Source organism: Salarias fasciatus, chromosome 5, assembly GCF_902148845.1.
Source record: "Salarias fasciatus chromosome 5, fSalaFa1.1, whole genome shotgun sequence".
Lineage (NCBI taxonomy): Eukaryota > Metazoa > Chordata > Actinopteri > Blenniiformes > Blenniidae > Salarias > Salarias fasciatus.
The window spans coordinates 24,242,712-24,260,839 of record NC_043749.1 but is presented as its reverse complement, the minus strand read 5'-3'; the positions used below and the strand labels follow the sequence as shown (position 1 = coordinate 24,260,839).

At 40.3% G+C, this 18,128-nt stretch overlaps 1 protein-coding gene across 2 annotated transcripts in view; it reads right to left on the bottom strand.

The window, feature by feature from the left end:
• Positions 1-7,046: 7,046 nt before the first annotated feature.
• Positions 7,047-18,128, bottom strand: part of kcnb1 (potassium voltage-gated channel, Shab-related subfamily, member 1) — a 36,166-nt gene continuing 25,084 nt past the window's right edge. For both annotated transcript variants that reach the window (XM_030090827.1, XM_030090825.1), the window contains exon 3: positions 7,047-9,355. In XM_030090827.1, coding sequence (XP_029946687.1) covers positions 7,436-9,355 — 1,920 coding nt within the window. In that variant the 3' untranslated portion in view covers positions 7,047-7,435. The remainder of the gene's footprint in view (positions 9,356-18,128) is intronic.

The following is an 18,128-nucleotide window of genomic DNA, read 5'->3' as shown; positions in this document are numbered from 1 at the left end:
GCGCATATCTGCCAGGCCCTTTTGGGTGATGGGCTCCTTCTACCGATTGCGCTGCGCAAATAATGGATCAAGCTTCCAGGGATCATCGTAGAGTTACACCACATGCTGGAGGTGGAAGACGTTTTGAAACATGTTTCCAATCTTTCTAATGTTTCAACGTGCCGCCTTACATGGATATTCCATCTATGGAAAATAAACAAAATGCTCAAGATCAATAGACAGTGCAAATATGAACCTACGTCATAGATTGATGATTATTTTTTGTATTGCTAGAATGTGCAACGTGATCAGTGGATCTTTGCACAACTAGTAGATCAATCATTTGTGCACCGCAATCGATTCTATGAAGAAAAGAAAAGAAGAAAGACAGGAAAAAGTAATACACGTTTTGTAAAAAATACTGTAAAATCTCAAAACTGCTTTTGAATTTGAATCTCAATTATTTAAAAAACAAAAGTTCTCTTATGTGAATGCAACATATTCCTGCAGAGTTCCTTAGCAATTGCAAACTCACCCAAGTTATTCTGAGATCGGCGACAAAACATGCAGCAATTAAAATTCCTGTTTAAAAAACGTACGGCCTTCGCCACAAATAACTTCACTGATGCGTTTCTTTTTGTCATCCAAAACATGCAAATTACAAGTGAAATGAAAGTCACCAAATCCTAATCAAAATGTAAAGTGATCTTATTTATTTTATTTTGAGTCATTCAAGGGAAAGGTTGCTTTTCTTAAGAAATAGAAATATCTTGGGACATTGAGACACTGTTGTTGTTTTTTTGTTTTTTTTTTTTTTTGTTTTTTTTACATGACAAGTACTGGCTCTGTGTGAATCACGACCAGTCACAACGCCAAAGTTACAACATGCATCGAACAACAGAACATTGATACAGAAACGACAGCATAGAAAGTCAACAGGTAAAAAGGTTTTTCTTTTTTGTTTTTTACAAAACAGACAGCCTCGAGACCTACAAACAACATTGTATAAGAGCTGGCTAATGTCATTCAAATATCTTTTTTTTTTTTTTTCAATTCCCTGGAAACAGTGTACTTTACAAAGACTGATGGCTTAGGCAAGGTTGGGGTCAATTCCACTGAGAGCTTGAACTGTAGAAAAAATATAGTTTATGTTTTGGATTTAAATATGTCTCATGCTGTGTAATACTGGTTATTTCTTTAGTGTCACGTACGATGTGTGTTTCACTCCAAGAAGGCATCCTGAATCGACCCCAACCCTGTAATACAGTGTTACAGATTCAGTGTGTGTAGAATAGAGCTACTCGCTTAAGCAAAAACTTCTCACTGGGTTTTGAAAACCTTGAAAAGGTTCCAGCGGGGCTAAAAAAAAAAAAAAAAGTGAATTAAAGACTCAAACCTCTTCAGACTTAAATTTAGCAGCTAGCACAACAACCAAATTCTGTTTCAGGGCTCAACTAAATGAAATGTCTGTACAGTTAGGAGATTTATGAAACCACCGGGAGCCGTTATGAAAGCAAAATATGTGCTTTTCATTCTCAGTTTTAAATCAATAAATATGGATTAAAACAATCAGTTGGTGGTGTTTTTTTCTTTGTAAAGAATCATGGTTTTAGTTCTTTTCGGTGCATCATTTTCTTTTGACATGAGGGACCTTGGTGCAATAAAAAGGTTGGCGCTCTCATTGGAGTAAAGTATTGTTAAACGGCTCTTGTGAAAGTGATGCAGAGAAGAGACTCAAACAAAAAGAGAAAAGATCCCTTGTAAAAACAAGACTTTTTTTTTATATCATGATGGTGTTGTGTCACAGTATCTCAGTCTTAAATATCAAATCAAACCTCATTTTTGCTGAAACGTTTTTGAAAGCGTAATAGAATCAACTCAAATTTTTTGAAATATCTGTGTATGTGTGCGTGTGTGTCCCTCCTTTTGTCTCCGTGTGTGCCTGTGTGTGTGCCTGTGTGGGTGCGTTTGTTTAATATTTGCCAAAAAATAATTGTCAGTTCTTCACGAGAGCGCTTGCTTGCTGCCTATTCATTAAATATTGATTGTCATCATTGTTGAGAGAGATTTCAGAGAAAAACGGTCCCTGACTACAATACAAAAAAAACCCCAACTAAAAACCAAAAGAAATGATGAAGCAGAAGCTGAATGCCCTTCATCTCAGTGCTGATAAATGAAATACAACTTTTAGCTGTTTGTGTTTAAACTCTATAATTAGGTCTGAAGAGAAGACGCTTGTTTCTTCTTGACTGACGCAAACATCATAAGATCGACACCAGACTAAGTCAAATCTGAAGCCAACATTCACACAGGGACTCGTGAACTCATTGCTCTTACTGATGCTGATATCGTTCAGAAAATAATCTAAAATGATGTTCTGGGGGACAAAACAACACCAACAAAATGGTAAACATGCCAAGTAATGCATATGTTGAAATGAACTTGCTGTCTGTCCACAATCATAAAGAAGGTAGCATCTGCTGCCTCTGAATCTCATATGAGGGCAGTGAGTTTAAATCATGTCCCATGATCATCATCAGGATCAAAAACCTCCATGTATTAACTGGGCAAAGTAGTAAAATCTGGTTGAATATTAATTTGAATCACTTTGGGATGTTTTCTTTGGGGCAACAATTTTTGAAAATCTCTTTGTTCAGCACTTTAGTTGATTACTTATTAACATACACACCTTAGAAACTAGGACTGTAAGGTATAAGTATGAGATTTCTTTAAAGGAAACTAGACTATTAATATTTTCTCTGGGATGTACAAAAAATAAGATACTCTTTATTGGGTTTAGGAGTTGACAAAGAATAGCTGTTTAAGTAAATATGTGAAGTGTGCTTAGTGAAATTCATAAACTTCAGTATCTCCTTACGGTGATCCTGAATCCTCATTTAATTTGGGATTTCTGTTGATACTGCAGTCTGTATTACTGCTGCATGTCAGACCTGCAGACAGATTATTGAAAGAAGAAAAGAAGGATTTCCTCTCAATATGCTTACATTGGTATCGAAAACAGTTCATTCTCTTCCATTAAGCAGCAGCCGCACTGCTCTAATGCCCTGGCTCCACAACAATCACACACACACACACACACACACACACACACACACACAAACACACACACACACACGGCTCCCTCTGCTTCTCACAGTCATTGCTATTCCTTTCACACCTCAGCTCCTCTCACTATGGGAGAGCAATATGAAATGGTCCAACTCTGTGATTAAAACGGGAAATGAAATCAGGGTTTGTGATTGGGTTCTTAACCACAACACACACACACGCACACACACACACACACACACACACACACACAGACACGTCAATCACCTTCTGCTGACTTTTGAATCCGATTTGCCCCGGAACTGCATTCCCGATCGTGTTGTGACTGCTTTTAACCGGCATCTTTGACCAGCGTGTTTCTAATTGAAAATCGGTTGCACCGATGTTCCAGTTTACCTGTTATTTATTCATTTTTTTATAGAATATATTTTGTTGGCACTAAGATTCTTTTTCTTTGCTCATTTTCTTAACTTGTGAAAAAGCTGTGATGACAGATGACACACCAGTTCTTACAATTTCTGAGGACATTACAAAAATATTGTTCCCACCACACTGGAAATTGGATTTCAAAGCGTCAACACTGCAGAGAGCAGCCTTCCTTATACCACAACTCATCTCATGTCATGAGTCATGTGGAAGAAAGTAAAAGTAAATTTGGTTTTGCCCTAATTTTTGAAGATTGTGATCATAATGAAGGACATTTCTAGCTTCTGGGACGATCTCTAGTTGTGTTCAAAGGTACAGGGAGAGCAAGGCCAGTGTATTGTTTCTGCTGACGTTGGTTTGTGATCAAAAGGTAAACATGGAAAGAGAGGTAACATTTTTAACCATATTCAGATGAAGATGTGGTAAAAGAACTAAAAAAAAAAACAGAATCAGCATAAGCCAGTGAAGCAAAAATAATTAAAGAGTAAGTAAGAAGTAAGTTGGAATAAACATTTCAGTAAATCCCAGCTTATGGAAGCTGCATTAAGTTCACTGAAAACACCCTTTTTCTCATGCTCTCAGTCTCTTATATTATTGGTTGAGGGAAGTTTCTCCCTTCAGTCTCCTCTTGCAGAGAAGAAACGATGCTGAGCTTTAAGTCTGGTGCTTGACTTGGCTGATTGACAGTTTTGTAAAAACTACTGAAAACCATTCATTAGTTCCAGTCACCAGTTAGCTCCTTGGAAAGTGGCACCAGTTACTGGAAATAAAAAGCATGTCTTCTATCAGGGTCGGGTGGGACCGTCCTAATGCTGTGTGGATAAACACAACTGGTTCACTCATTAGAATTGGTTGTAGGAAGATGCCAGACCACTGATGTACGCCTCTGGATATAGAATAATATTAATATTATTTACAGCAGTACATTTTATTTCGCAGCCATAAGTACTGAGTTACTCAGGATTAACAAGGTGCTATTCTTTAAGTAAACAGCTTTGTGAAATAGTGACAGACCTGTACATAATTAAGAAAGCAGCTTTGCAGGTCAACAACTATTGAAACTCCAGTAACTGTTACTGAGTCACTGGGCCACTTAACATGTTTGTCAAAAATAATAGGAGTTGTTAAAAAAAAACCATGACACAACACTGTTGCTTAAATCATCTATTCTTCTTTTTTCTGTCTGATTAAGTCATCAGAGTTGAGTATATTTTACATAATAAACCTGCCAGTCTCTGAAAGTCTAAATTGGTTCTTTTGCCACCGTTAATGTAAATCATTGATCAACCTGTGGCCACACTACCTGAAGCTGATGCTTTAAGTCATGAGCAGATTTGTTTTTCCTCCACATTTTGGCCTTTTCATCTGTTTAGATAAGTCTTCACATTGGAGTCCCAAGGTTAAAAACAGGAGTAGACGACCAGAGGTACTTGTGGGTATTTGTAAATTGGGAACCGATGCCTTGCACAAATTGCTTTGTGTTCCCTGTTTAACACAACTGGTTGTGAAAATCTAACTGCTCAACATATTTCTCTTTTGATCTCAAACACAAATCCCAACACTAACACTACAAAACCACATTAATTGGCCTTGTTCTTCCACCTTTGAAGGTGACTGTATGATCTGAAGGGTTATGCAAACATAAGAGGAATTTGTTGTTTTAGGGGTGACGAGCTGTAGTTTCTCTCTCCGTGTTGTGGCAGTGGAAACAGATTATAAAAGATGCATCGCGGTTGCCAGATTTCAGTCAGGGAGCTCTTGATTGATAGTATGTAAAGGACGCTACAAAAGATAAACATAATGTACATCACAACGTAGCATTAAGACAGTACACATGAATATGCATGGTGAGGAATGGCTCCACTGACATGTGACTGCAGTGGATGCCTGACTGTTTGTGTATGTGTGTGTGCGTTGGAGGATATGTGTGAGCATATGTTAGATGCAAGCAAAACCTCACCACCCCAATTAACAAATCACTGCTTAGCTGCTCCAGCCTTTGAGGATGATGGCTGTCACCATGGAAACTAAATATATCTGTTTCTGGAAGATTGTTTTCCACACCTGCGTGTATCTTTTGCAAGTGTGTGCGTGTTGTGTGAATTGAATTGTATCAGTTCCTGCGTTTGGTTCTGATTAAAAGTAAAGTTAAGCTACTTGCTCATGTATATTATTAGAATGATCTCAGGAGCAAGTACAGAAGGATTTTCTCATATATGCACTGATACCATTTTATAGCTTTCATTTAAAAAGGAAAATTAACAGATAAATAACCCGATACAAAATATTTTATCATTTGCAAATTATTGTTTGATGAATAAAATATTTTCTATTAGATATGCGATAATTTGTTATAAATAATTGATAATTATGTTTGTTAAAATAAAAATCAACCTTTCATGGCAATACCATGAAATAACTTTCTCTTCCCTGATTGGCTGGTAATCACTGCCTTATTCATTTGGACTGTGCACATCAACATATTTTCTCAGTCAATAAACATGTTTGATATTTAGTCAGTCTCCAATCACCAATTGCACATCTATTCCCTAATCTGCTTTCAGCTGAGCTAATTGTCATAAGCACTCTGTAAATCTAAATAATGATAGGTCTCTGATGAAAGATAGTGGTTTAAAAAACTTTAATGATGTTTTTTTATGAAAAAATCTATAATGTGACTTTTCACTAAAGTTTAACGAAACTGTTGTTCAGTTTTTGTTTTAAAGTGTTTCCCATGCGTTTTTCTTTATTCCAAGCAGCTTACTGAGCTGCTTTATACGGTGGTCAGATGAAGACAAATGCATGCTGAATATTTGAAATCTTAACTCTATGTAAGTAAGCTGTAAACATAAAAATATTTCAGGATTTTAAATATTTAATCATTTCTTTAGATATGAATGACAAGCAACTCATGTTTTTTCATATGTTGATTGGTTGAGTGCATGCATGCTTCATGTATGTGCCTTTTACGTTGCAGTCATGATCATCTCTGGTTATTTTGTTGTCAAAAACTCTTGGTCCACCACCATCATCATTTTGATAGTTATACAGAGATGCCGAGACACCATCCACTGGCAGAGATTTGAAAGTGTCATGCTCTCTCATAAAAACCATCAGGGAAAGCAAAATACTGTTCATGAAAGATGAGCTGGAGCCTCCGAACTGCAGCCTTTGTGCCAGGACATTGAACCTCACACGGGATTACTCTCAACATATAATTTTGACATAGCAGACTTGCAAATCACTTATTTCTATTAGGAACTTTCTCTTATCTATATAAAAATAAATCAAGTTCGACAATCTTAAGAGTGTGTTAACATGAACTACCATTGGATCACTCATTAGTGTTCACACTCTCCCACACACATATGCAGACATGCACACTCCTACAAATGTAAATGACTAAGGCCAGGTTTGGGAATGGAGGGCACGAGTAAGTAGCTTATAGGCTTCTAGGTCCTTTCCTGTATCTCCAAGACTACAAAATGAAGTGGGACTCAGTAATGGGAATGTGGACTGCAGGGACTTACTCCCCCTGGAGAATACCGAGATAGACCCCACCCCCACCCCCCTGCAGTTAAAAGCCATCATTTTGTGTTGGGTTACATCAGTTATCACCTCGGCTGATTTTCTGTGGCAGCTCTGCTTCTCTGAACAGACCCATTGCCTGCTTGGGAGTGCTCTTTCGCTGTGTGGATATGGAATACCACTAATAGGAATGAGCTGAAGAAGGGGCAGTGACATTCTCCAATTTAGAAATGTTTTTCTCCCAGAGTATTCTCCACACATGTTCCCCTGGAGCTTATTACCCAGTGGCAAGCTCAGGTGTTTTGTGAAATGTTTCCGTGAGACCGTTTTTGTTTGTCTCTGGCTTCGCTTCTAGAGTGTTTTGGCCTGTTCAGTGTCTCTGTCACAAACACTCTGTCTCCAGCTTCCTGTTTATTTCTGTTTCACTCGCGCCTCAGAGGCTTTTATCCAAAGTATTTTGACGCCCCCTTTCAACCTTTGGTCTACGTGCCACCTCAGGTCCTATGTGATTCTCGTGAGCTATCCCACGAATCCCTTCCAGGGGGAACAGACAGTTCTGTCCCAGCATTTTCTGGGCTGCTTCTAAATGGTTGGAGCCCCGCTGGTAATTTATATTGATGCTGCGCTTTGGGCTTCCACCAGCCAGCAGACGCTCTGAGGGACTGGTGTCAGAGATGTCACGGAGATGCTCGTCATCATCTGTATCAGCGTCTATGTATTTGCTGATGGAGGAGTCGTGGAAGGTGAAGACTGTCGGGGCGAGGGCGATCCCTTCTGGAGATTTTGGCGGGGTTCGGCTACTGGCAGTAGTGTAGACAGAGAGCTCAGGGCTTAACAGAGAGTGGTCTGACACCACTGAGCTGTCCGAAAGTGGGGATGGTCCTGAATCTGCATCGCTGCGGCTGCCTCCTTTGGGGATAAGGCTTTTTGAGGAATTTCCAGAGAAAAAGAATTTCCTTGTGTTCTCTGGACATGAGGACTTTGTGACAGACACAGGAGTGAACACAGGGTCACGGTCTCCTGTGGTTTGCTGACCTGTTTTTACAGCAGGTTGATGGGACAAAGCTGTACTGAATGAAAAGCGGTTGCTTTCCTGAAGACCAAGGTCCATCCCCGGGCTGTGGAGGAAACGGGGATTCTCCTGGAAGTCTGTCGCACAGCTGATGTAGCTGTCAATGCTCGATAAGCTTTTCATGTCCCCGACTCCCTCTCTGGTTCCTAGCACAGGTGGCCCGTGATCTTGGATGGCTCCCAGTTCAATTTCGTCCCTTTGTTTACCCACTCTTGAGTTCTTGTCTTTAGCATTGAGGTTTGGCTGTGACTGTGTCTTTGCCATCTGGTTGTACATCTCCTCTAGCTTCTGAACATTTAACCTCTGGGGACTGGTGTCTCGAGCCTTGCTGGGAGAGCCTAACTCCTGTGCATTGAAAGAGCGGTTGGAGCTTGTCTCAGAGGTGGCCCTCTTGGGAGTCCATTTCCAACGGCTTGGAGAGAGGTGATTGTCATGTGGCCTCTCACTTTTCTCCACCACAACATCCATTAGTTCTGAACTGCGAGCAAACGCCTCTTTCAGGTTCATTGAAACGATGCTACCATTTCTTTTCGCCCTCTCCAGGGCCTCCCTTCTTTTAAGTGCTTTTTCTTGCCTCTTCTGCTCCTTGTAGAATTCAGAAAAGTTATTTACAATGATGGGAATAGGTAGGGCAATCACAAGCACTCCAGCTATGCAGCATAATCCTCCCACAATTTTTCCCAAGAGAGTTTTAGGGTAGATATCCCCATAACCTACTGTAGTCATTGTAATAGTAGCCCACCAGAAAGAAGCTGGAATGCTTTTAAATTTTGTATCCTCCTCATCCTTCTCAGCAAAAAATACCAAACTTGAAAAGATCATGATGCCCATTGCCAGGAAAAGGATGAGTAAGCCCAGCTCATTGTAACTCCTTCTAAGTGTGAAGCCCAGAGACTGAAGACCTGTGGAGTGACGAGCCAGCTTCAGGATACGAAGGATACGCATGATCCTAAAAATCTGAACAACACGCCGGACGTTCTGAAATTGCAACACACTTTTGTTGGACTCTGTCAGAAATATGGTGACGTAGTAGGGTAGAATAGCCAACAGGTCAATGACGTTTAGAGGACCCTTGAAGAACTTCCATTTGTTGGGCGAGGAGAGGAACCGAAGCAGGTACTCCATGGTAAACCAGGCGATGCACACAGCCTCCACATGGGCCAGTTTCGGGTTGTCTGTTGATTGGCCAAACTCATCCGTGCCCTGCAGCTCAGGCAGGGTGTTCAGGGACAGGGCGATGGTAGACAGGACGATGAAGAGGATAGAAATGATGGCCAAGATCTGAAAGACAAGTATATACAATAATTTGAGTAAAGATTTCATAATAAAATACAATACTGTAAATATGAAAGCTTATTTAACTTGTGTACATTGTGAAATATTAAAATCAACAAATAAGAAAAATTAACATCCAATCTCATGAATACAATTGGAAATAGGATATTTTATATTGGTTACTATTTGTCAGAACGTTTTGGATATACTATACATGCAATTGCACGGGTTTTATTAGTACAGTAGATGACTGCAAAAATAAATGTGAAGTCACAATATTGCTTTGTTATGACGAGAACTCATTTTTTTTATATGACTTGGGTTTTTTTGCAAGATATATTCATCTCAATATACTGCATCATTTGAAGTTTTCAGTGTCAAGTAAAAAAAAAGGAAGAAATTCAGGATTGACTTAATATCGTCACTTGCCCATTAAAATCTCAGTTTGTTGGGTATTTAAAAGCTGCACAAAATAAATCACAGGTGCTCAAGTATAGGTACAGGTTGCAGCATTTAAGGTGCTGACAGTAAGTGGACGCCAACAATCCAACTGTCCGAATAAGCCTTTAATAAATGCCTGATTGAATGTGTGATTGGAAAAGAACTAATGGATTATATTGACTTGGGTCACTTATTTATTCATGACTCACTTATCTAGCTTGTCCACATGACTGAATGTACTTGAGTGGACTCTGCGGTGTAACTAAGAATAAAAAGCATCACATATGCGACCAATCAGCAATCAAAAGCCTCTTCCTCATGTAATTATAGCATTAGAGTAAAACATTATCTTTCGCTCATCTTGTACTGTTTTCACTATTGAGTGTCCTCAAAAGATTGAGAAATAAAGAAATGTATCACTTCCTCTCACTCGATACCACTGTGACATAGTGGTACATACAGAAGTCACATCAAAGCAGACTTCTCCAGAATCCTTTGCACTTGATGATACTGTTGTTTCCCATTACTCAGTACAAAGTGGTAAGTCTCAGCACACACACATACACACACACATTCAGATAAACCCACACTCTGGCAATCATGCTAACAAGCGTGTGTGGTAGCAGACTCCACTCCTTTTTAGCACCCTGTGACAGCTCCCCCCCACACCAGCACTCATTGTGTAAACAAACAAAAAAATATCTAACCACGCATTCGCTTTGAAGTTTGCAGTTACAAGTTGTTTGATCTGAATAAGTAACTTCTCTACAGTAAAAAAAAAAAAATGCCTGAGAGAATGTTGCATTGCAACTAAGTTTATTTATCTACCCCAGTACAGAAAAAAAAATATTAACAAATTGCTGAATTGTTCTTTTGCATGAAACTTTGATGACATGCCCAACTGCATTAAAGGGATACTTCAACATTTTGGCAAATTGGCCCATTTAGCGCAATTCCTTAGTCATTTCCAATATCATACTTACTTTTTTTGTGAGGGCGTGCTATTGTTTATTCAGAGGTGAGTCGGGGAAGGTTTTCGGGACAGACACAATGGAAGTGGATGGTATTTTTGGTTCCCCTCGTCAAACTCATCAAATACACAATCCTACAACCCCAAAACAGTTTAGTGGACACGTTATAATGCGCACATTCACTACGCTGTGGAACACCGATAAATAATATTGTAGCGTTACGACACTAAAGCAAATACTGGGAACTACTTTATCTTTTGAAATCACTACGCCCAGACGTCATATTTAGTAAGTAGTTCCGTCTTAGCAATCTTCGCATAAACAACTCAATCTGGTAATTTTGCATTAATATTCCACAGCGTAGTGAATGTGCAGATTATAACGTGTCCACCAAAGTGTTTGGGGGTTGTTGGATTTTGTATTTGATGAGTTTGACGAGGGGAACCAAAAACACCATTCACTTCCATTGTGTCCATCCCGAAAACCTTCCCCGACTCACCTCTGAATAAACAATAGCTCGCCCTCACCAATAAAGTAAGTATGCTGTTCGAAATGACTAAGGAATTGCACTAAATGGGCCAATTTGCAAAAATGTTGAAGTATCCCTTTAAAAGAATACTCCGAAAAGTTTGGACCCATGCCCTATCCCTATCATTTTTATAGTGAGACAAGATCATACATACCTTTATTGTCTCTTTGCTTCCAGTGGCTGGATCCCAGCTATTAGAGTCGTAGTTAGCTTAGCTCAAGAGCTGGAGGTGAAGAGGAGACAGAGTCGGACTGACTAAAGTGGACAAAATACTCCTCACAGTGGTCCGGGGGATGGCGTATTAGCACGTGAAGTAAATCCGAATGGTTATAAAAAAAATTTAAAAGACGTGTTATCTTTTCAATCCGTTAAAATAACGTTTTGATACACACAGACCTGCGCATGCGCAGTGCTCCGCGGAAGGATATACCGGAGCACAGCATTAGAAGCCATAGACTCAGCCGTTGTGCGCCGGTATATCCTTCCGCGGAGCACTATGCCTGTGCAGATCTGTGTGTATCAAAATGTTATTTAAACGTGTTAAAAAGAAAACACGTCTTTTAAATTTTTTTTAATAACCACTCGGACTTACTTCACGTGCTAATACGCCATCCTCCGGACCACTGTGAGGAGTATTTTGTCCACTTTCGTCAGTCCGACTCTGTCTCCTCTTCACCTCCAGCTATTGAGCTAAGCTAACTACGATGCTAACAGCTGGGAGCCAGCCACTGGACGCAGAGAGACAATAAAGGTATGTATGATCTTGTCTCACTATAAAAATGATAGGGATAGGGCGTGGGTCCAAAATCTTCAGAGCATTTCTTTAAGGCCAAAGGAAGAAACAGCTTACCATCCTCACACAAGAAAACAAGCTATTCAGTCTGCAAGTTTAGTTTGATGTTGTTAAGCATCCATTTACATGACATTTTAATGAAAACGCTTCGTTTCTGCATTGCCGTTTCTGAAAAGTTTCATGTTTACACTGCAACATTTAGAAAATGAATTCTGTTTATGCAGAAATGGTACACACGCTAAAAACCGATGTAGCTAGCACCCAGGCTGCTAGTGGGCGCTGTTTTTTTTGTTATGAAATCGCCCACACATGGGTGTAGAAATGCTGTGAACTTCAACAATGGTAAGTATAGGGACATTGTTCAGCTGACAAAGCTGGATTGCTATTGCAGGTGAGTCTCAACTCTAAAACTACCAAGTCCCAGGAGAATTTGGACAAGGAGCCATGAAAGTTTCATTTCACACTCACCTATTTATTAAAGGTGCTGTAGGCAGGATTTTGCTAGTCAATGCTAATTTTTCTGTGTTTTCTTTGGATTAAATGTTAGAGTATCCATTGATAATCCTTTAGGAGTGTAGCATAATTGCACTACCGCGAGGGCGCAGCATTTCCATCTGTCTCTGTTCTGAGTTGAAAAGGAATCTCGAGAGCTCCAGGTATCTTTGACCAATCAGAAGAGCCCTGAGGCTCCAACCGTGATTGGTCGAGGGACGTTCATCGCACATTCTTGTGGGAGGGGCTTAACTTGCGTAAGGGCGTGATGTCAGAGAAAACAGGACAGGATTGGCTGTGCTGGGTTTCAAATCACCATCTTAGATGGATCAAATTGAGATGCTGAATCCTGCCTACAGCACCTTTAAGTTCTGATGAATTGTGTATGGATAAATGTAAATCCTCATTTAAAAAAAGTCTATGCAATTACGGTACTCTGGTAAAATGCATTTCACATTAGACAGTATCTATACATCTACATGACATTTTGTTTCCCTGCTTTCTTTTTAGATGCATTGTAACATTAAGGCATTGAGAACATTAATCCAGCAGGCATCTCATGAGTTTATTCCCGAAATGTATGAAAAGACTTCCTGAGTTAAATGACACTGTGCCACAGGTGAGCACACACCAACAGGGATATAGTGTACTTTTATCACATATTAACATGTGCATTAACATCCCGCCTCAAAAGGGATGATGCTTCAATAACATATCTCTTCTTCACAGAATATGTCATACTCTGATTACTGATGAGACAAGTTTCAAATTTGGTGCAACTGTATCTGTAATCCATGCAAGATTAACCTTTATAGGGGCTTTTATGATAAATGCAATGCAGCAGGAGATCAGCTCTTCCTTTAGTGGACCAAGAACAGGATCACTTCATGAACTTTAGTTTTCGCTTGGTATATTAACCCCAAATGACTCCATCTCCAAACAGCATAACTTAGAGGATGAGTAGGAGGTTGTAGCTAGAACACCGAGCTTGTTTTGGCAATAGCCCACACGGAAAAGGTTGAGATGTTATATGATGAAATGAAGCAGTCGAAATATTTTCTTTAAAAACGTGTGCAGCAGAGCATGTAGTTTTGGGATAAGACTTTTTAAAAACATCCATTTAGTACTGTTGTATGTGACTGAGTTAAAGATTCAGTAGAACTGAAAATCCCCCTGCCATGCACTCATATTACTAAATGAAAATCTCAGAGTTCAATTGGTCGGACTGGTGGAAACACACAGGCCTCAGACCAGTGGAGAGCACCTGATCCGAAGCTCACCTACAAATCGCCCACAGGAAATTATGGCACACTTACAGGAAAGCCATGATAGCGCAGCTGTTAGGAAGTGAGTGACAGTGAAAGCTTTGACAGTGTTCTAATAATTTGGGCTCTCAAGAGTGAAAGTGATGGTTAAAATGGAAACCTTATCGATGACCAATCAGAGCAGGAGGACGCTGTTGCCATAGCGTCAGGGCAGACATGAATAATGACCCTATCTGTTTATTTTCTTGCCTCTGTGCTCCTCTCCCCCTGCCCTGAAGGGAATCTATTCGAATCAAACACTTGAAGAGCAGAGAGGTGCTGACAAGGGCAGGACCGGAGTGACGGGCTGAGGTGGTGGCGGGGGAAATTATGATGCTTTAAAAGAAATAAACATTGGTATAAAGAGAATAAAAATATGTACTGCTTATATTTCCTGATCTATCTTTGTACTACCATTGTTGTGAAAGAAGCTACTGCTTCAAAAGAAGAAGGAACTTTTTCTGTCACTTCTGTCTTTTGTTGTTATTCGTTGATATTGAAAATGTGCAGGCAGCTGTATTATTTTATAGTTGTTTCCACACATCAGCAAAACCGGCATTATGGGTCAGTTTGATTCACTCAATAAGTTCAGTGAAGTTAAACCCTGCATGGGGAGGAAGCTGCTCTGTGCCCTGAATGCAGTCTTACAAGAAACACATTCATGATTTAATGACAGTGGATAAAAACAGTAACACACCAGAGATGAGTCAGGGCTGTTAACATTTGTCTAAATTTGCAATAATGACTCCCGATCATACGCACGCACACACACACACACACACGCACACACACACACACACACACACACACACACACACACACACACACACACACACACACACACACACACACACACACACACACACATACACACACACACACACGTACGTGTACGCACACATGTCCACAGGCCACATATATCATCACCACATAACAGTACATAACACTACTTTATCATTCCAATTAAATCTATTGCCAAAAGAATCTACCGGTAGGTAAAAATTGATTTATGGCATTCATACCAGTTTGTGTTAGAGGAGAGATGAAGGGATGCCAGAATGAAAGCAACAGATGAGTATTTCCTCGCATGCTTTCTTCCTTGCCATGTTCTTAATAAATCTAGTTTTGGCTGAAAAAATTTTGAAATGCAGGGTTGAACTAATATTGCATCAAACATTTACATTAAAACAGCATTTGAAGAAAAAATGTAACAGGAACAAACTAACAGATATATAAAATTATAAGCCTCTTATTGGCTTCCACAGACTACAATTTTAGCAACATTATAAGGTTCATGCCAAATCAAAATACAGAAACTGCTCATTTTAAACCGAATGCTCAAGAAACGTGCGGTCTGATGGCATGGGTTTGGAGTCTCATATTTAATGAATGTGAGCTGGCAGCTCTGGATGAACTACAGTTACACAGAAAGCAGCAAGAAGATCCTACAGAGGTAAGCAAATGCTCATTACATTCATAATCGAAACAGGCTGTTGTTTACAATACAGTAAAACATCTTTCAGTCATTATTCAAAAGAGGACTGAGTTAGTGTGTGATTTATACAGTCATTACTACAACTCTGGCAAACGCTCCAAAGCTTCAGTAATTATAATCAAGCAACTGAAGTCATCATAGTAGTCAGTTAATAGTGTATTACTGCTAAAGTAGGGACTTTTTAAAAGCTTTATTAATAAAATATGAAATTTCTCCATTGAGCACTTGATGCAATAGAAAGCCACAAAAAGCAGAAGCACAAAGCTAATCCATCTCAAACTTGAACCCATTGGAGATTGTAGCTATAGAGGAGCAGTTCATAAAAGGGCAGAGGTAATAGGATTGGGAAGCTATAAAAAGGTCACTAATGAAGGTGCACTGCTGCTTCTGTGTTGCATTGTCATTATGAGGTTAAGTTCTAGTAGGAAACCCTTCACATTTCCCAGAGGTCTGCGTCTCCCTTGCCCCCACTGCTTCCACACACTGCGCGCACTCTTTCACCCTGCTCAGCTTGTCTTTATCTCTTTCTTTGCTGGGCTGTTTAATGTCACGGGTTGCTAATTTCATAAAACCATTGAACTCCAAATCTGAGATAAACCGTTCGGTGCACATGAAAGGAAGCCACAAACAAACACATGTCTAAGAAAAGGTTGTATGGAGCTCCAGACATGATTCTAACAGCTTCAACAGAATTAAAGACTATTTATAGACTCCCAGTGGACCCAGAGGCCATGCATAACAAAACAGATGTTAATAGTGGCCACACCCAGGATTATATCCTTTATGTTCTGTAGTTTCTGTAAGATGAATACTCTATTATTGCAACTTGATTAGATGAGCATGAAAAAAATGACAGCAAGTAGAAGTGAGCGCTTCTTGGTGGTCTAATAAAGGAAAGCAAGAATAAAGGGAGGGAGATATTTATATCTGGAGGAGAGGAAAAGACAACATGTGTGCAGGAGACAGAGAACAAGAGCAAGTGCAGATTGACAGGAAATCCCACTGTGACACCAAACAAAGCCAGATCACACTGGTTTTTGTCTCACATGGCACATCGTCATTTGTCATCTCAGCATATGCAATATAGTCTTTGCAGAGTACCCCCGTCTTTAGGTGACATGGTGACACCATTCCTCATTAATCTGTTTGAGAAGATGTCCTGGATATTACTGATGTGAAGGATATGTTGAAAAAATCCAGCATGTGTGGGAATGAGAATGAGCCTTGAGATATGACATTATTTTGCACTGGGAAACTTTGGCCATGCGTGCACTGAAAGAGCTTCCCAGAGGCATGTACACTCCAGGACTCAGAAAGCAATACATTTGTTATTTCTACAATTATCTCTGAAAATCTTAACGTGATTTTGCTCAGCACATTTGCTTCAACACTGGGTCTCATCCTCATGCAATGACCTGGTTTTGTGTTGGCTGTGTCCCAGCAGCTGTGATTAATTTTCTTTTTGCTACATTGGTTTTGTCAGGGCCGGGTCCATTTATCTGTAAAACGCAGTGCTCATTTTACAAGGACAAGACCTTGAACTTCAAACCTTTTACATATGCACACAGACTTGAGTAAAATGAGTAATATCAGAAAATCAGATCATAACCAATAAATCACTTGTGTGTTTGTGTCTGTGTTGGTGTGCATGTGAGCCATCAAGGAAGCGTAAGCTAGTAAAAAATAGAAAACACAGCTGATGAAAGCCCTGGATCTTGTTGCAGTGCAGCATGTTTTGACTATTGTGCCAACATGTGAAGATCACAAAGGCAATAACCATAAAATTCTGCTATAAAATATCAATGGCGCAAAATGTTTGCCTCTTTTGGTGTTAAATGTGAATTTCATTGACCATCTTATTGCTAACCTTTGGTAGTATTAAATCAGTCTATGATAATACTGAATCGATCTTAAAAGCATGATTAAACATTCATCCATCCATCCATTGCCAACTGCTTATCCAGGACCGGGTTGTGGGGGTAGCAGTCTAAGTAGGGATGCCCAGACTGTCCTGTCCCCAGACACGTCCTCCAGCTCGTCCGGGAATATCCTGGGGTGTTCCCAGGCCAGCCAAGAGACATAGCCCCTCCAGCATGTCCTGGGTCTTCCCCGGGGTCTCCTCCTAGTGGGACATGCCCGGAACACCTCCCCAGGGAGGCATCCAGGGGGTTTCCTTAACAGATGCCCGAGCCACCTCAGCTGGCTCCTCTCGATGTGGAGGAGTAGCGGCTCTACTCCGAGCTCCTCCCTGGTGACTGACCTCCTCACCCTATCCCTAAGGGAGCGCTCAGCCACCCTACGACGGAAGCTCTTTTCAGTCACTTGTATTCTGGATTTTATCCTTTCCTCGTGACCATAGGCGAGGGTAGGAACGGAGATTGATTGGTAAATTGACAGCTTTGCCTTTCGGCTCAGTTCCTTTTCACCACGATAGACTGATACAACAACCGCATCACTACAGATGCTGCATCAATCTCATGCTCCATCCTTCCCCTACTTGTGAACAAGACCCCAATATACTTGAACTCCTCTACTTGGGCCAGAGTTTCTCTGCTGACCTGGAGACGGCAGATCATCTTCTTCCGATTAAGGACCATGGCCTGGGATTTGTAGATACTGATCGTCATCCCCATCGCTCACACACGGCTGTAAACCACCCCAGTGCATGCTGTAGGTCCAGGTTTAATGAAGCCAACAAGACAACAACATTTTCAAAAAGCAAAGATGAAATCCTATGCTCTCCGAACCGGACCG